This window comes from Polypterus senegalus, chromosome 1 (genome assembly GCF_016835505.1).
Source record: "Polypterus senegalus isolate Bchr_013 chromosome 1, ASM1683550v1, whole genome shotgun sequence".
Classification (NCBI taxonomy): Eukaryota; Metazoa; Chordata; class Cladistia; order Polypteriformes; family Polypteridae; genus Polypterus; species Polypterus senegalus.
This window is the reverse complement of record NC_053154.1, coordinates 198,601,894-198,622,040: the sequence shown is the minus strand read 5'-3', so window position 1 is coordinate 198,622,040 and position 20,147 is coordinate 198,601,894. Positions and strand designations below refer to the sequence as shown.

The 20,147-nt window shown below is 37.5% G+C and overlaps 1 protein-coding gene across 3 annotated transcripts in view; it reads right to left on the bottom strand.

The window, feature by feature from the left end:
- them4 (thioesterase superfamily member 4) overlaps nucleotides 1-20,147 on the bottom strand; it is an 80,395-nt gene that overhangs the window by 19,456 nt on the left and 40,792 nt on the right. The window contains exons 4-6 of one of the 3 annotated variants that reach the window (XR_005635355.1): nucleotides 15,170-15,280; nucleotides 9,595-9,719; nucleotides 7,332-7,442 (exon numbers count right to left, since the gene is read on the bottom strand). Coding sequence is in view for 2 of the 3 variants with exons in the window: in XM_039766666.1 (XP_039622600.1) it covers nucleotides 7,387-7,442; nucleotides 9,595-9,719; nucleotides 15,170-15,280 (292 nt within the window). In the remaining variant the exon portion in view is untranslated. Of the gene's footprint in view, nucleotides 1-5,744; nucleotides 7,777-9,594; nucleotides 9,720-15,169; nucleotides 15,281-20,147 lie in introns of those variants that run through there. The other 2 variants (XM_039766680.1, XM_039766666.1) reach the window with 2 other exon arrangements.

Genomic DNA, 20,147 nt, shown 5'->3' with positions numbered 1-20,147 from the left:
TTGCATTCATCAGCATAGTTTCTTACGGTCATCTTTTTCCATTTTAGCTGCTGCTTGGTTGACATTGTTTTCCTGATTTGATTAAATGGCCCTTGTCTGTCTTGTCTATATCTCCATGTCCGGGTGCTGCCGCCACAGTAAGGTTTTGAACCTGTTCTCAAATGCAATTATTAAATGTTATTTTCTTTCACTGGCATAGTGCTTCCACACTCACTTGAAAATGCCAAGCGCATCCTGGCACGTGTCGTTGTAGTTATCTTTTGATGGGACCTTTCAGAAGTCAGTATAAGGTTCAGTTAATGATTCTAAATGATTCAGTATAAAATGATATGACTTGGACATTACCTTTGTAGCACGTGTTGCTTCTTTTATACTGGACATCTGAACAACTAAATGTCAACAAACTCTCAACGATGTATAGCATCTCGATTTTGTCACATCTTATCAGAAATGTATGCTCCTCTCTTACGCATATTCGATTTTCATCCATTCTTTTTTTATAACGGAGCCAAATTAGTGGCGACGTGTTGCGTGTTGGACCAACAAGCAAATAAGAAATTCTCTACAATCTAGACGCGTGCCAGTAGTAATTGCAGCACTGGCAATAGAATTAATTCTACTTAACACACATGGACCGCCTCGTGTTGCACAGAAGTCCCCGAGTACAGTTCCAGGCTTACTTGGAGCGAACGAACACACGCATGCTCAGTCTGTGTCTCTCGCACTACAGCGCGGCCGATTGTCAATCACGTCTAGCGCGTCACTGAGTTGTTTGTTGAGTCTCTGTGCGTCTGTACTTATGTAACTAACCAAATTTATTCTGTAGTGTCATTAAATTTGTTTGAGTGTGTACACTGTGGGTCAACGACTGCAATAAATTACCTTTGCAATAACTTCAATTCAGCATCACAGGGCGCAGGAGCGTATTTCGTGTACCTCGGCAGCTTGCTCAGGAATGTCAGTAGGCAGGTAAGAGTGTATCTATATGCACAGTGAGGCGACGAATTTTGAAGGATGGCCTGGTGTCAAGAAGGGCAGCAAAGAAGCCACTAATCTCCAAGAAAACCATCAGGGACAGACTGATATTCTGCAAAAGGTACAGGGTTTGCACTGTTGAGGACTGGGGTAAAGTCATTTTCTCTGACGATTTCCCTTTCCGATTGTTTGGGGCATCCAGAACAAAGATTGTCCAGAGAAGATAAGGTGAGTGCTACCATCTGTCCTGTGTCATGCCTACAGTAAAGCATTCTGAGACCATTCATGTGTGTGGTTGCTTCACAGCCAAGGGAGTAAGTTCACTCACAATTTTGCTTAAGAACACATCCATGAATAAAGAATGGTACCAAAACATCCTTAGAGAACAACTTCTCCCAACTATCCAAGAACAGTTTGGTGACAATGCCTTTCCAGCATGATGGAGCACTGAGCCATAAGGCAAAAGTGATAACTAAGTGGGAACAAAACATAGAAATTTTGGGTCCATGGTCAAAACTCCCCAGACCTTAATCCCATTTAGAACTTGTAGTCAATCCTCAAGAGGTGGGTGGACAAACAAAATCCCACAAATTCTGATAAACTCCAAGCATTGATTATGCAAGAATGGGCTGCCATCAGTCAGGATTTGGCCCAGAAGTTGATTCACAGCATGCCAGGGTGAATTGCAGAGGTCTTGAAAAAGAAGGGCCAACACTGCAAATACTGACTCTTTGCATAAACTTAATGTAATTGTCAATAAAAGCCTTTGAAACTTATGACATGCTTGTAATTATACTTCAGTATACCATAGAAACATCTGACAAAAAGATCTAAAAACACTGAAGCTGTAAACTTTGTGAAAATTAATATTTTTGTGTTATTCTCAAAATTTTTAGCCACTACTGTAGTCATACAATGCATTGCATTTGTCATTGTAACAGATGGCACCTCACAAATATCTGTAATAATAAAATGCATTACTTTGAAATAACAGACATAACTGGATGGACAGACAGATACACAGTCACATTTCATTTTATTAAGGTGGATACATCCCTGTAAACAGTTTGTAAGACTAAAATCTGGAATGTATAATATTTGCACATTTTGTCTAAAAAAAAAGATCAAAATTGCAAATTACCTGTGAATGTTCTTTTGCATTTTTGTTTCAAAAAAATACACTTGCTGTGTGTGTCTTCGCCTTGCAATAGACTGGTGTCTTGTTCAAAGATTGTTCCTGCATTAGTGGGGCAGACTCCCATCATCTCTGTGATTCTCCACTATATAATTGGGGTTGGACATACAGTTGGATATTTTTAAATGCTATAATGCATGCCAAATTTAAGTTGAATCATAGAAAGTTAATTTAAGTTCACACGTTTTAAAGTTGGTCGTAATTGTAAGGATGAATATTCGATTTTTTGTGTAATAATGTTATATTTTATCTATAAATGCATTAAAAAAACTTGCCCAATCATTTGTGGCTCCAAGATGGTGTTAAACTTGCCAGTTACATCCTTAAAGCACTTATTAAAATTTTTACTCTTGATATGTTGTGATGTTTTTATAAGCTATTTTGCCATTCTTTAATTTAATTTACTTGTTCCAAAAAAGTCAATTGGCCGTCAGGGGCGTCACTACCTTCAGCACTTATTACGGGCCTCTCTCAAACAATGCTGTTACTCCAACATGTGTAGGTTAGAGAAGCGGTAGTGGAGCCGTTGGAGTAAGTCAGCTAGCATTGTCAGAATACAGAAAGAAGGGCTCAGCTCTCGAAAATCAGGGGTTAAATCCCCAGAAACCCATAAACGACAAATTTGCTTTTGTAAACTTTACCAGCCACGCTGTTGTTCTATGCTGACACCTGCTGATGGACATAAAGAAAGACTACTGAATATTTTTTTCTTTGCAAGTAACTAAAAATTGTTACATTCTGTTTCACACTCACAAACCAAGTTAACAGCATTCAGTTCCTTGGATGTGTTCGTTAATTAAACAAATAACACGTTTAACTGGAATTCTGGTCTGTTTCAGGTATTTTACCTGAGGAATTGGATCTGCTGCTACGTACATGCCAGTGTCATAAGGCATATACAGTATACAGAGTTAAGACTGGTTTACATGGGCACCGTTAGCTTGGAACGTAAAAGTGGAAGTCCACCCCTTTTGACACGTGGACTTAAAACAATTCCGAATTTTTTCTTATTGAATTTTTAACGATTCCTGCTTTTGGTTTTTACCTATAAATATCTGGGAGTGCAGCTGGATGACAAATTGGACTGGACTGCCAATACTGATGCTCTATGTAAGAAAGCTCAGAGCAGAATATACTTTCTGAGAAGGTTGGCATCCTTCAACATCTGCAGTAAGATGCTGCAGATGTTCTACCAGACGGTTGTGGCGAGTGCCCTCTTTTACGCGGTGGTGTGCTGGGGTGGCAGCATAAAGATGAAAGACGCCTCACGCCTGGACACACTTGTTAAGAAGGCAGGCTCCATTGTAGGATTAAAGTTGGACAGTTTAACATCTGTGGCAGAGAGACGGGCACTAAGCAAACTCCTGTCAATCATGAATAATCCACTGCATCCACTTAACAGTGTCATCTCCAGACAGAGGAGTAGCTTCAGTGACAGACTTTTGTCACTGTCCTGCTCCACTGACAGACTGAGGAGATCGTTCCTCCCCCACACTATGCGACTCTTCAATTCCACCCGGGGGAGTAAATGCGAACATTAATTTTATTTTAATTCTTTTCATTTTTATTACTATTTAATTTAATATTGTTTCTTTGTATCAGTATACTGCTGCTGGATTATGTGAATTTCCCCTTGGGATTAATAAAGTATCTATCTATCTATCTAAAAATGAAAATTGACATCATCTACAATGCACAAAAAATCTGTAACTTTAAAAAGCAATAGTTTAACAAAGACTACATTATTCTAGCATTAGTCTGCTAGATTTTTCTTATCCTTTTTCCTTCATACCCCAAAAAGGCATGGCAAAGAACCATCTATTACTATTGGCCATGAAGACAAGAAATAATTTGATCACTCATCAGTGAACTGAAAGATTCATTCTTTCCAACAGGAGTTGTGTGTTGACATTTCATTGTTTCCTGCATTTTAACATTTGTCTAAGGTAACACATCAAATATTAAATATCTAATATATTGAAGGGATTGGAAAGTTTAAAGTAGAGCCAAGAAGTGATCATTAATTGGGTCAGTACAGCTAGAGATACACAAGGGGAGAGCAGAAGGAAACTCCCATGTAGATGTGAGGCAACACAGGATGAAAGAGAAAGGTAAGACCTGAAGAAGTCCAATGCTGAAGCTGTTAATGGAGAGATTGGCAAAGAATGGTTACAGGATTAAATAAGGGAAAAGGCTCAAGAAGGGCCAAGACCACATGTAAGGGTCTCTATAGGAAACCCTCTTGGGAAACCAGGTTAAAGAGAATACATTTGCAGGTAGCTGTCCAATAGGACGATGAGAGTGGTTTTTGTGAATAATGTACACCAGCATCTGTGACAGAAACAGTACAAATTATACCAGATGGTAATTCCATCTGGAACTGGACTACACTTCCTCAAATCCTCCATTCTGGTTCTCTGTTGAATTGAATCTGGTGGCCCACCTATCATTCATCCTCATTTCCCTTCAACACATTGAAATCTAAGCAATTCCATTTTAATCTGGGACTCTCGTTCCCTTTGCTTTACAAACCTGGCATCAAGTGCTGGTCCAAGCCCTAAAATGGCACTCGTAGCAAAATTGGTGAACACTCTGTATCTCTTCTGACTTAGGCACTTTCAGGCTTCATTTCCCTCTAATCTCTATATTTGATAACTTGTGGTATTCACTGCTTCAGTCTCTGAAATTCAAGTTCTTAATTTCCCTCTATCATCTTTCTTTATCCATTGATGTCAGTTCTCAGAAGGTATGGAGTTTTATTATCTTCCCCTTCACCTCTAATTGCTTTGTCTTGTTTCTTTTTTCTCTAATAAAACTATTTTTCACTCTATATTCTGCACTATGTAAAATCTGCTACAAACAAATCCCTACATTCTCAAATTGGCAGTGTAATCTCCCATCCAATGTTATTATATCCTGAAATACTGTTTTTAAAAATATTATCTCTTCATCAGAAAAATCTTCCCAGCCCACCTAATTCCAAATTGTCCATTAAGTCACTATCACCCTTCTCGTGTGATCTGTTAGGGGTCATTCCTCCAATTCTTTGCTTGCTTTGCACTCCCACTGTTCTGGTACATTTCTCCACGTTCCAGGACCGTCTCTCCATTTCTTCCTACCAGTTCTCTTATTTCTTACTGTCTGATTCACATCCCTTTTGCAAATGAACAGGTAACAAACTTAACAATACTGCTTTTATTTTTTTTTTAAATAAATAATCTGCCTATCTGTAACATTACCCGATTTTAAGATCCTTGATAGTAACATCTCCCCTAATAGGCTGTAATTCACTGAAATTAAATCCCAGAACATCAGTGTGCACTGCCAATTACAAGAAACTATGGGATAAACCTCAAACCAAAATGCATTTATTTAAAATTTTCCAAGCATAGAAGAGACTTAAAGATATATTTATTTTAATTACATTTCTAAAAAAACAATTTTATAATATAAATGTACAAAGAATACAAATGGTAATCAATATGTGGATAATTAGAACGTGGACAGAGAGAAAATAATGATTATGATAATGATAGCCCAGAATACACAGGCTCTCTAGAAAAAAAAATTAAAGTAGTCAGCATGTACAGTAATTTAAATAACAGAAAGTTTGTACTTGTTTTACTTCTTAAAATATTTTATTTGCATAGTAAACTAAAACAACATCAGGACAAGTTCGAGTTTTCACTTAATATCTTGCTTCCACAACCCTCAATTCATCTGAATCAAGTTTCATTCAGAGGATTTGTTCTTTTTTGAATGGAACAAAGCATTTTAAGTACATGGAAGTATACTAATTTATAAGGAAATAGACTGATTAAATTGAAAGTCAAATTTTGACTTGTTATCTGAAACAATATTTAGGAGTTGAATATTTCCTATTGGGAGAAATGCATTCACACAAATATGGGTTGAAACGTATGGTGCAAGTTTCCATTTGAGGAATGTAAAACTGTACAGAAGATTATTAAGGTGCACACAAAGTTTGGGTCACAAAGCTAATTTGTCAGTTAACCATCGAAAAAACTAAATTTATCCTGTGATAATACTTTCTCAATTTCACTTTTTTATATTATTTTTTGCAACTTAGTAAATTCACTCATGAAGTTAGCTGAGGAGTGAAACCTGACAGTCTGCAATTCACAGAGGATAAACTTTGTCTGCCAAATGACAATATTCAGAAAAAGTGAAGAAATGTTAATTTCACATGGAGGAACTGTTTGCACTATGGTGAACTATGGAGGCTAGGAAATGTCAGTGTATAAGAAACACTGTTCATGACTAGACAAACAGTGAATAGGCACACCTCAAACAACATACTTTACCATTTTGCAACAATGTTATAAATAGTCATCTGTCCTTTTTGAAGCTTATAATTCTCTATGCTTCCATCGGCCAGAATGTTTAATTCCTTAGCAATCTTTATTAGAGTCCTTACACATTACACATGTCTGAGTGTTGCACTTTTATTATTTCATGTGATAATTTAACAGGTCTGGAGTGCTCATATGCCTCGTTCAAATAACAACAAATTTAACTACAAAAAGTATGTACTTGCATATATTACTATATGAAGTATAAATCTGGTCACAGAAATGTGTGCGTCTCACTATGCATGACAACAGGGAGAGCAGGCCAAGCCTCAGCAAAAAAAAGCCTCTATTTGTAAAATCTGTCTTGTGTCAAGGGCAACAAGCTATCCAACCACAAATGTAAATAGATATAAAAGAGCAAAGCTAGATGGCAAGTCAAGAAATACCAAAATAGTACATAGTGACATAGGTAGAAACACATAACTAAATGTAAAGATTTAAAAATTTTCTATTCAATTTTTTAAATTCGGGCTGAGGTACACATTTATTTATACTGATGTGACTATGTTAGTCTTAAGTCACTTACTAATGGTGGTTCTCTGATTTGTTAAGTACAGTAACTGTTTAATGTATACAGCTTTTAGTTGCCAGTTTAAGACAAACTGCAGACTGCTTTAAATTTTGTCTGCAGTAAAATTGAGGAAAAAATGTTTAGTTAAGTACAAATGAGGTATGTCTATGTAAAACATTTTCTTTTAATCAGACATTGCCATATTAGAAAATGAAAAGTTGTCATATAAAATCAGACTGATTTTAAAGAGAAACAAAACAAATGCATGTGTACTCACTTCCACAGATGTCCTCTAACAGGTCTAATCACTATAGTCACTTTGCTGATGCCTTTCAATGCTTGGTGTTAAGACTCTTAATCCTGCTGAAGTTTGGCAAATCCTTCATTCCTGGTACATATATGGTTTAACTTTACTATATTTATTGTAGTGCATCCAATATAACTTTTGCAGCATGTTACAGACAGAGTCACACAATACTACAGATGTTTACAGGAAGTATGTTGTAAAGTCTGAACGCAGCTTACTTTGATTTATATTATATCATTTGTTACATAAATATCTTATAAACCTTTGACTTTCACAGATTTTTGTATTTCACTTTTTAATGTTGATATTGATGGGTTATTTAATGATTGTGCAGAACAGAAATAATTTAAGAGCAGAAGAATTTTGGCATTTTAGCCATGGTATGGGTTTTTCTGGTTAACAGACACAAACAGAGCTGCAAAATAAAGCAGAAAAATAATTTCATATACATCTTATACTTAACAGAATGATAAATACAGAGGTTTTAGTCATTTTACCCGTTTTACTCCCTATTATGAATTATGAAAACTCTGCTGCAATTCCTTTCTCCTTCTCACTCGTATATTCACATAGGTGCACCCATTCTGTTTGGAAATGTCAATCAACATGGCTGTAGCTTTTAAGCTATGGGGGTAAAGTGGGGTCCCTGAAGCAAGCTCCACACAGATAGCCCACCTACTCAAAACTGAACTGTTCTGCTGGTCCTGAGTGAATGTGATCTCCAGCGCAACCACAGCTGCTGAAGTTGGTCAGATTACTAACGGTGTTAACTTAAAAGATAAATTCTGTTGCAATGTGTGTTTATGTACAGTATACCACAAGACCTAAAACCTCTTTAAAAAGTGGATAGTAAACCACAGTCTACAGAGAACACAGTTGAACATGCCAAAACATACTGTCCTCTAGATGGCTAGCTGAACTTTTTAAATATCTTTACACATATTTGCATAAATACTCTGGATATCACTGTGTGATACTGTAGCATTTTACATGTTGGCTGCTAAACTGGTACTATTCTGTACAAGGCTTCAGAAAGAATTCAGACCCCTTCACTTTTTAACAGATTTTGTTATGTCGCAGCCTTATTCTACATTTTTGCCCTCCTCAAAGAACACTCATTACCCCAGAATGAAAACGCAAAAACGATCTTAGAAATTTCTTAAACATAAAAAACTGAACTATCACACTGCCACAAATACTCAGACCCATTCCTCAGTTGTGATTTGGGTATTTTCTGCCATTCTTCTCTGCAGGTGTTCTCAAGCTCTGTCAGGATGGGTGGAGACTGTCAGTAGTCGGCTGTGTTTAGGTCTTTCCAGAGATGATCAGTTACGTTCAAGGGCTTTGGCTGAGCCACTTGCCACTCCTGTGTTGTCTTTTCTTTCTGCTTAGGGATCATTGTCCTGTTGGAAGGTGAACCTTGGGCCCAGTCTGAGGTCCATAGCACTCTGCTGCAGGTTTTCGCTAAGGATATCTCTGTTCTTTGCATCTGCAGCTTTCCTTCAACCCTAACTACTCTCCTAGTCCCTGCTTCTGAAAACAACCCTATAAAATAATGCTACCACCACCATGCTTCACCCCTGTAGTATTGCACAGATGAGGGGTGATGCCTACTTTGCTCTAGACTTGACACTTACAAATGAGGCCATATAATTCAATCTTGGTTTCATCAGATCAGAAAATCTTGTTTCTCATAATGTAAGAATTCTTTAGGTGCCTTTTTGAAAATTCCAAGTGGGCTTTCATGTGTCATCTAGTTACTCTGTCATTAATCCCAAAATAGTAGGAGTGTTGTAGTGGTGGTTGTCCTCTTGGATGTTTTTAGCCATCTCCCCATAGGTTCTCTAGGGCTTAGCCAAAGTGACCATTGAACTCTGTCACGTCTTACAAAAGCCCTTCGGGTTTACATTTTTTACACATTTGCAAATATTTGCCTTGTCATTCTGGGGTATTGAGCATTATTTGATGTGGGAAAAATGAATTTAAATGATTTTAGCATAACAAAATATGAAAATGCATGGGGCCTGAATACTTTCTGAATGCACTGGATCACTGGCAAAAATTATTATTTGTGTTTTAGATGGCATGATTGTTATTGTCACCGATACACTTTTTCTTTATTTATTGCAGCCAGCTCTGAGGAGCAATGTGACATTCAAATTGCAGTCTTGTTATACTGTATTATTCAGATAATGAACACAAGAAGACTATCCCACTCCAAATATCACCTTACCTGTGGACTCAGTGTGCACTTTAGTGCAATCATGGCTTATTATTCGAGTGTTTACATATATCTTCCTTTCTTCCTTTTTCTCAAGTTGACATTCTATGATGACTGTGCTTCCTAAAGGAATGGGACTAAAACAGAAAATACACCTTAAGTCTGACTGCTTAAAAAACATAGATTATTCAAGGGCCTGCAGTAAAGTAAATAATGATTATGAAGCATATTATATATAATTTTGTAGAAAGATAATTTCCAATTTCCCAAAAAAAGTCAGTTTCCCTTACAAAAGACAAAATTGAAAAAATATAGGCATCATAATGGACAAAAGAATGTGTACACCCTTCCAAATAAGTAAGCTCAGGTATTTCCGCTGCACCCATTGTTAACAGGCGCATAAAATCAAGCATATAGGCACTCAAACTTCATTAACAAACATTGGCAGTAGAATGGGTCGTACTGAAGGGTTTATTGACTTTAAACGTGGCACTTTCATCGGATACCACCTTCTCCAGAAGTCAGTACATGAAACATCTGCTCTGCTAGATGTACACCAATCAACTGTAAGTGCTATTATTGTGAAGTGGAAACATCTAGAAGTAACAACAGCTTAGCTATGAAGTGGTATACCACATAAACTCGGAGTAGGGCTACCAAGTGCTAAAGTGCATAGCATGTTAAAAGTGCCCAACCTCTGCTGCATCAGTCACAAAAGAATTCTAAACTGCCTCTGGAAACAACATCCGCACAAGAACTGTGCATTGGGATCTTCGTGAAACGGGTTCCATTGCTGAGCAGCTGCACCCAAGGCTACATTGTCTCTGGACAATACCAGGCATTAGCTGGAGTGCTGTAAAGCACACCGCCATTGGACTCTGGAGCAGTAAAAACATGTTCTCTGAAGTGATGAATCACATTTTACTACCTGGCAACTGGATGGAACAATCAGGGTTTGGTAGATGCTGGGAGAACACTACTTTTCAGACTGCACAGTACCTATTGTACAGTTTGGTGGAAGAAGGGTAATAGTCTGAGGTTGATTTTTAATGCTTCTGCATAGATCCTTGGTTCCAATGAAGGATAGTGTTAATGCTACAGTAAACAAAAACACTTTTAGACAATTTTGTGTTTCCAACTTTGTGGTAACAGTTTGGGGAAGGCCCTTTTCTGTTCCAGCACGACTGTGCCCTTATGTACAGAGCCCTGACCTCAACTCTGTTGAACACCTTTGTGATGTTGCCAGGTTGTCTCATCCAACATCAGTACCTGACCTCAGAAATGCTCTTTTGCCTGAAAGGGTACACATTCACACAGGCATACTCCAAAATCCCAGAAGAATGAAGGATGTTTTATAACTGGGATGCTAATTTGACATACTGTTTGCTGGCAAGGCATAATATTTAGTATTATATATATTCATATTTTTTTTCATTTCCAATTTCAGCAATCAGTGTAGCAGTGGCTGCATGATGACAGGCTTATTGGGAGGTAGCTGATGCCACCTGTGTGCCATGCGTGTGTTGTGTGCCATTTCTCAACAGTCTCAATGCACTGAAGTACATATAATGATGATGTGTTACAAGTTTTCAAGAATACGATCCTAATCGAGCCAAACAATGAACCTGTGACTTGACTACGTAGTTAGCTCACTATTAAGGAATGTGACAGGTGAACTGCAATTCTCCTCTGAGAGGTACACGAGTTCAATTTATTTTCAAAAAGAAACATTATTTTTTATGTTTTCTTTTTGTTTTGCATTTCAGAATTGGCTACAGCACAAGTCATTTCTAACGTAGTAAATATGAATTCCATTGCATATTATAGAGGGCCCTAAATGAAAACAGGAACAAGTCAAAAAGTTTGAGTCAAATTAAATATTTCCATTCCTCTGTTATACATTATTTGAGAATTCTAACCCCAAGGAACACATATGAGTGTTTAGTGTAAAAAAAAAAAAAAAACAAAACAAAACTTTTTGATAAGGCTTAATTTGTGAAGAAGTTCCTTCCTATGATTGTTCGTGTAATCATTTAGATTCTTAAACATTGTTTTTGTATTAAATGTATTTTTGTTTTCCTAATACACGTACTGTATTTTAGGGGTCCAGGGGTGGAATGAACAGTTAGAATGGTAAAAAAAAAAAAGTTTTTTTATTATTTTATCCTTCTAGTCCTTAGTGAGCCAAATCTGTTTGGGGGATTGAAAGTACCTGACCATAGGAAGTGAATGAAAGGGTAGGGGAAGATAACACCAATTTGGACAGCCAAGGGTTTGAAAGGACCACAATTCATCTTTAGTTTGTCTGACTAAAATAGGGGTGGAGTGTTATGGTGTATAAAATCTAAATTTTATTCTGTATTATATTTTGCTCAAACCCAACAAGATGAATTCAGATGTAGGAGGCATTATAATAAAAAGACATATCCTCTTTTGTATACCTCACTGTTATAACAGTTACAGCCCGAGAAAGGAAGCATGACTTGATACCTCAGGTTCTTGATTACTTTACGGATGGACATCTGGGACATCAATGGGATTTACAGCCTGAGAAAGGAAGAACTGAGGCAATCTCAAAGAACTTTATTACCTGGGGAGCAAAATTCATCCATCATATTGACAGCCAGCCAATCAGGTGCATGGAACATTCATGTGCTGTGAAACCACGGCATGGAACTTTATAATAAATATGCCTCATTTTTAAGCAACATCAGAAGCAGAAGAAGAAGAGAAACAGTGACGACGGAAGAGCCACGTCAGAGAATACAACAAAGACACGTGTAACCAGTTTTCTCTCGATCGTCAGTTAACAGCATTCTCATGAACATCATTTGCTAAATCAACCGCCGCCTGGGACTTTCATCCTTGACATCACCGATTCCTTTCAGTAAGCTTTTTTAAAGACTATTTTATCCAGACTTTACTATCGAACTTATTTTCTATTACTTATTATTTGTTCTTTAACAAAAAGTAACTTGTTTTCATCTTTCTATGCTTTGTCTTAATATCTAGAGTGATTGAAGTAATAAGGTAGATTTCTAAGAGCACCTGAAGCAGCTAGAGATTTTGCCATTTAGCTCTACACTGCGGGGTTTTAAGGCTGAGAGCGGCGCCGCTCGAAAGTTAGGGGCAATGCGAGAAGAAGGTGTTCTTGGCTAATAAATGGCCTATAGTCAAGGATACTGAGTCTTTGTATGTTTTAATATTTTCCTGGAGACCAAAAGTAATATTTAGGTCTGAGGTCTATTTAAAACATCGCATGTTGTCCGTGCCGATAGTAAATAAGTCTCTTGATGTGCTCAGAGAGTGACAAGTTGTGTTATACCTAAAGCATTTGTGTGGTTCTTTTACTTTTAAGTGCTAAAAGTTAGCCAACTGTGTGTGTGTCATTCATAGGGCACTGTTGTGGTTAGGGTCTGAGTGTATGTGTATCTATGTATGCGTGTGTGTTATTATTTAGGGTGCGGGAGTAGACCAATCCAATAACGAACTTGACAAAAGAGAGGGTAACTTAAATATAGTCGATAATACAGGTATAAATGCAAATATTTTTGCCATTTAATTTTAAGTGTGTTATGTCACCATTTTGAGGCTTCAATATTTTATTACTGGGTTGCTTGGAGGTGTGACACTAGTGATAGAAATTGAGGGTAGGTGCTTAAGGCATGGACACATTTGCTTCAAGTATTTAAATATGCTTAATTTCCATCAGCCTGTCTAATTTTGTTAACATTGATCAACAGAGATAGATTGTATAATCTATGTACAGTGGTGTGAAAAAATATTTGCCCCCTTCCTGATTTCTTATTCTTTTGCATGTTTGTCACACAAAATGTTTCTGATCATCAAACACATTTAACCATTAGTCAAATATAACACAAGTAAACACAAAATGCAGTTTTTAAATGATGGTTTTTATTATTTAGGGAGAAAAAAAATCCAAACCTCTAGGCCCTGTGTGAAAAAGTAATTGCCCCCTTGTTAAAAAATAACCTAACTGTGGTGTATCACACCTGAGTTCAATTTCCGTAGCCACCCCCGGGCCTGATTACTGCCACACCTGTTTCAATAAAGAAATCACTTAAATAGGAGCTGCCTGACACAGAGAAGTAGACCAAAACCATCTCAAAAGCTAGACATCATGCCAAGATCCAAAGAAATTCAGGAACAAATGAGAACAGAAGTAATTGAGATCTATCAGTCTGGTAAAGGTTATAAAGCCATTTCTAAAGCTTTGGGACTCCAGCGAACCACAGTGAGAGCCATTATCCACAAATGGCAAAAACATGAAACAGTGGTGAACCTTCCCAGGAGTGGCCGGCCGACCAAAATTACCCCAAGAGCGCAGAAGACTCATCCGAGAGGTCACAAAAGACCCCAGGACAACGTCTAAAGAACTGCAGGCCTCACTTGCCTCAATTAAGGTCAGTGTTCAGGACTCCACCATAAGAAAGAGACTGGGCAAAAATGGCCTGCATGGCAGATTTCCAAGACGCAAACCACTGTTAAGCAAAAAGAACATTAGGGCTCGTCTCAATTTTGCTAATAAACATCTCAATGATTGCCAAGACTTTTGGGAAAATACCTTGTGGACTGATGAGACAAAAGTTGAACTTTTGGAAGGCAAATGTCCGTTACATCTGGCGTAAAAGGAACACAGCATTTCAGAAAAAGAACATCATACCAACAGTAAAATATGGTGGTGGTAGTGTGATGGTCTGGGGTTGTTTTACTGCTTCAGGACCTGGAAGGCTTGCTGTGATAGTTGGAACCATGAATTCTACTGTCTACCAAAAAATCCTGAAGGAGAATGTCCGGCCATCTGTTCATCAACTCAAGCTGAAGCGATGACCCAAAAACACACCAGCAAATCCACCTCTGAATGGCTGAAGAAAAACAAAATGAAGACTTTGGAGTGGCCTAGTCAAAGTCCTGACCTGAATCCAATTAAGATGCTATGGCATGACCTTAAAAAGGCGGTTCATGCTAGAAAACCCTCAAATAAAGCTGAATTACAACAATTCTGCAAAGATGAGTGGGCCAAAATTCCTCCAGAGCTGTAAAGACTCATTGCAAGTTATCGCAAACGATTGATTGCAGTTATTGCTGCTAAGGGTGGCCCAACCAGTTATTAGGTTCAGGGGGCAATTACTTTTTCACACAGGGCCATGTAGGTTTGGATTTTTTCTCCTAAATAATAAAACCATCATTTAAAAACTGCATTTTGTGTTTACTTGTGTTATATTTGACTAATGGTTAAATGTGTTTGATGATCAGAAACATTTTGTGTGACAAACATGCAAAAGAAAAAGAAACCAGGAAGGGGGCAAATAGTTTTTCACACCAATGTATTATGGATTATACAATCTATAATACTGCATTCATGAGGAGGATGGAAAATCAGTGCTTTATCAGGCTCCTAGCTTCTTGTACCTGTGATCAGTATCATTTGTAAGAAAAGTGCATAACTGCTAACTTTAAAATTAAGCTCAGAATGCAGGGATGTAAGTTGTTACACTGATACATTCAAAGGGCTTTGGACAGCATGAACTAAGTTAAACATCTGATGTAGTAAAAAGTAACTCACTTCTTGTAGTCAAGGTTCAGGCTGGCAGTCATGACAAAGCCTGCAACATATGTGGCGAATGTTCCTGCAACTGCATCAACTATTGTGGCAATTGCTCCCCCATGAACAAAACTAGAAAAAAACAAAACAAAACATAAGGACAAAAACAGAAACATACCTATATAAACATTATTGTAGACAATCAAGAAATGCTCATTAGGATAGTGGCTCCCAACCTTTAGTAGGCATAGCGCTGGCAGTACGTAAAGAATTACTGGGTGTCACTCTTGGGACGTGAGATAACAGTGATAACTGTGAACAGTAGCAAAAAGAGAGAGAGATGCACTGTATACAAGAAAAAGAGAGAAGCTGTCTCAATTGCAGTTGCACCTCAAGACGTGCTTCCGGGGTTTGAATTTTGTTGTGAGATTACTGATACCCCTTCTAGTACATAAAAATCCCGCATGGTTCCACTTAATAAAGCGGGAAAGTCCTGCTACGCTTTCTCAGCAAAAAACGGCCTTCAATTTTTGATACCATTACAGAATTAGAAAAAAAAATACACAATTTTTGCATGCTTTGAGAGTGCGATGTTGACAGAAATCATCTGTCTGTTTAGTGAACAGCAACAGTATTCAGTTTTTAATACAGCATCATACACAACCACTAAAGTTTTGCACTCCTTCTCGATTTGTTTATGAACAAGGCCACAGTTGTCAATTCAACCGCAATGAGTTGAACATCCAATTCAGAATCGCTGCACTGGTTGCAAAATAGGAATTAAATCTTGAATGTGGAGCCAACATCACACACATCTGACTACAGAACACATTGTTCCAAAATGAAATGTGTTGCAAAATTTTTACATTGGTCAGACATTCCTTAACGTTTTGAAACAGTGCAAATCTTTCCAATCATACAACATACAAAGTGTTAACAAAAATGCATGAGATGAATTTAGAGTGGTGACTGAAACAGCGTACTTAATTACTGAAAACAATCAGCAAACACTAAATTCATACTGTTCACTGCGTTTCCTAAAAACAAAGTAATGTTTATTATTTAAATGATACAAAAGTGACTAAGGTGCTGTCTCCAGCAGTGCTGTGAGCATAAAACTACCATATTTTTAAAATGGTACTATACCAGCATTAGGCAAAATTTGGTAATCTTATAAATGGAAAATGTGACTGAAATTGCTTTTTGCAAATGTAAGCACTATGTCTTAAAAAAAAAGGCACGGAGAACATAAACAACGCAATCAAAGTGAGATATGGTAAAATTTTGCTTATAAGCCAAATGAAAAAAGTTAAACCTGTCTGCTTGCCTCTCCGCTGCTAAATGCTCCCTTGCATTTAGATCAGGCACTGAGACGGAGTACAAAGCTGCGAAGTACAGCCTAAGAAAAGTCAAGGCACTACTGAGAGAAGCTGGAGGGCATCTATTCTACTGTTGACTCTGGACGTATGTGGTAGGGCCTACAGAACATCACAGACTACAGGACCATCACCAGCACAATCAGCTCCACTGACAGTCTGCCGGATGATCTCAACACTTTCTACACCCGCTTTGAGACACACAGCAACAGCACAGAGTGGAGGCACACACACACACCTGGACTACACAACCCGCCTCCCCTCCCCCAGTGGTCTCTTCAGCTCAGGTACACAAAGCACTAAGGAAGATCAACCCCTGTAAGGCAGCTGGACAAGATAACATCCCTGGGCGGGCTCTCAAAGCATGTGCCAACGAGATGGCTGATGTTTTTTGCTCCATCTTCAACCTTTCCCTCAGTCAGCGCATCGTCCCGTCCTGCTTTAAGACTACGATCATCTATATTATCAAAATTTTTATTGTTTTGTGTTTGTTATTATCATTTGTCTGTAGATCTATATACATTTATATATTTATATTTGCACTAGCTGTCCTCAACAGCTCCGCCTGCGTAGCAGTGAAACAGGACAGCGAGGAGGGCCCTGCATGCCTCCCCATTCCTGACGTCATGCTTCCCCCTCCCATGGGCCCGCAGCCTCTGTCTCGGATTAGCGCAAATGCTAATCGCAACGGACAAACAATCTTCCACAGACGCGGCAATCGTGCTTCGGGATGCACTTCAGTGTGTCGTCCCGTTGGGTGGGGGGTGAAGGGGATCCCAAAAGAGTTCAGAAACCTCATAATATGAAGAAAAAGAAAAGGATGATTTGGCTTCTGATTGATAACTGTGCTGCTCACAAAATTTAGATAATGTTCGTGTTGAATTCCTCCCACCCAGTTGCACAGCAGCGCTTCAGCCATTTGATTTGGGCATCATTTTCACCCTGAAAGTTTTATTAGTATAGTATTATCACAAGGAAATGCTGAGAAAAATTCTCATCAGCATAACATGTAGACAGGAGGAGATGAAAATTAACGCGAAAGAAGCTATTTAAATTGCAAACGCCTGGACGCACATGAAAGAAAGCACTATAGTGACAAATACAGAATCTCGTTACAACGAAATTTTCATTACAATGAAATATTTTTTTAGGTCCCTGGCAGTTCATCGTAACAGAATTTTACCTGTATATAGAGATGAATCCGTATTATCTTTATGTTATAAATAAATTGCATTATTTGGTTTATTGCAGGGCTGTTTGTTTAAACACTCTATTACCACATCTGAAAAACAACAGTAGAAGAGAAAGTTTTTTAATGTAGACTTTCGCCATATTATGAACCTAGTTCATAAACTGTATAGATCTCTTCATATTTCTGGAACAACGACTCGAACATGGCTTGAAATTAATTTTTGAATTTAAGGGTTAGGAATTTAACACAAAATGGAATTTCAGACTCTAGGGTGAAGTGAAAGTGTGCTGGAGGAGGGATTCAAAAGCCCACAGTTTAAAAAGCACTTTAAATTTTAATATTTCATGCATTTTTTTAATGTTTCAATTGATTCTTTCTGATGTTTACAGTAGTTTATGAAATAGAAGATAACTTTATATACTGAACTTTGGTTATCAACCAGTCATTCAAATAACTTATTTCTGCAATTTTAACTTTGAATAATATTTTAATTTTGCATGTAGATATTTCTATTGATGTTTTGGCCAAGACTTACTGAGAAAATACTGCATCAGTAGAGTAATTTAAACAAATCTATAGAATGCAAAACAGATTAGGTCAAAATAAGTATTTTTTCATCGATACCCTACTGTTTTTCCTGTTAGAGTATCATTTTCTGCAGCTTTAAGAGAAGCGGAGAAGTCAACATAAAGCTGTAAGTATGAATGATGTGAATTTATGAAATTTCAGATATTTAGTTTAAATATAATGAACACACCTTTAACTTAGGTCGCAGAGTAGTGCAGACCAATTAGCACTATCATTTTACTAATCCAGCATACTAGGTTCAAGTACAGCACCTGATTGTCTATATGGAGTTTGCATGTTCTGCTTGTGCCTCTCTGCTTTTTTAAACTAGAGTAAGCGGGTTTGAGAAGAACAATAACTATTAATAGTTTGTCAGTGAACATGTTTGCTTTCAGGTTACCATGAACTGTTGTCAAAACCAAATGACATTTCTGGAAGACCATAAGAGAATGTAAAACTGAATTGTGGCATAACAGATAAAGGTGTTTTACAAAGTACTCATTTTTCTGCTGGATTGTCCTTCTTGTCAAGGTTAGAGAAAGGGGAGCCTTCTAGAGTTGATTTTCATAATGCTTGTTATCCATGCGCATAGTCTATAATTTGTTTGTATGTGTCACTGATTTTTACTTTTCGGATTCAGGGTTAAAGACAGTCACCCCACTATAAGCATTTAAGAGTATGATTGTGTGTTTTTTTTTTTTAATTCCTCAACACAGCCACAACCTGTCAACTGTTGGCTTGTCAAATGAAAAAGAATGAACCTGAATGCAAATTCACTAAACAATCCAAGTCAGTTTCCTGAATTTCTGGTGCAGAAAAATATAGCCTGTTTTGGGCCTGCAGTTTAACAAAGTTTAGTTTCAGCCCTATTTGGATGGGATTGGTCTTACACCAGGAGGTGGAGTAAAGTCTCGGAAAACCTCTGCAATTTTAGTCTAACGTGCTCATGTCAGTATCGTTTCACAACCTGCGTATTCATGTCTCTGTAAAAATTACTGAGACACCTTGTATAAAAAGTCCGTAAAAAATAACTCCAGGTTAGATTAGTCCTGTGTAAATGGACAGGCCAGTAAATCTGTCATTTGAGTGATTGGAATGGGACTAAAATTACAGAGGTCCTCCAGCAATATTTACCCAGTGGCTGAAGTGGAAAATAAAGAACTTTATTGTACTCCTTTTTGTGAATGCTGAATAATAAGGGAGTTATATCTCCTTAAGGGCCAGAAAGTGCACTGATATATGCTAGAGGTGGGAATTGGCAAAGACCTCTTAATTTGATATCAAAACTTTTGTCAACTCAATATGTACTGCAGTTTTTTTATAGTATTGTGATTGTCTATGTATTGCGATTCAATATTGTGATTTATTGCTGATTTTTTATTGAAATGTGAATTTCTCTCCAATTTGACATTTTCTTTGGGAGTAATACAATTAAACATATGAAATATAAAAATATATTTTTAAAATGTTTTCATTGAGTCAAGAAGTAAACTTCATAACTGTATCCATAACAATACCAATGTATGGAATTAAGAAATTTCATACTGACAGTGCCATATTATGTGCAATGTTCTTTCAGGTAGAAGCATCGATAATAAGTCTATTCTATGGAAGATCCAAAAATTTCTGCTTTTGCTGCAAAGCTTATAGACCTTGGGTGCTTCTGTGGAAAAACTCAGTAACACCAAGTTTAATGTATGCGCATAGCAGATAAATTCAGAAATTGCAACAAGCATATTTGCCTTATTGCCCATGACTAACACTGGTTGTTTTACTTCAATTCCCCATTGCTCAGTGACATTATGAAACAGCATAGCCATGTTAGGCCCATGCATTTTCATGCACAGCCAAGGCTTGTAGGACA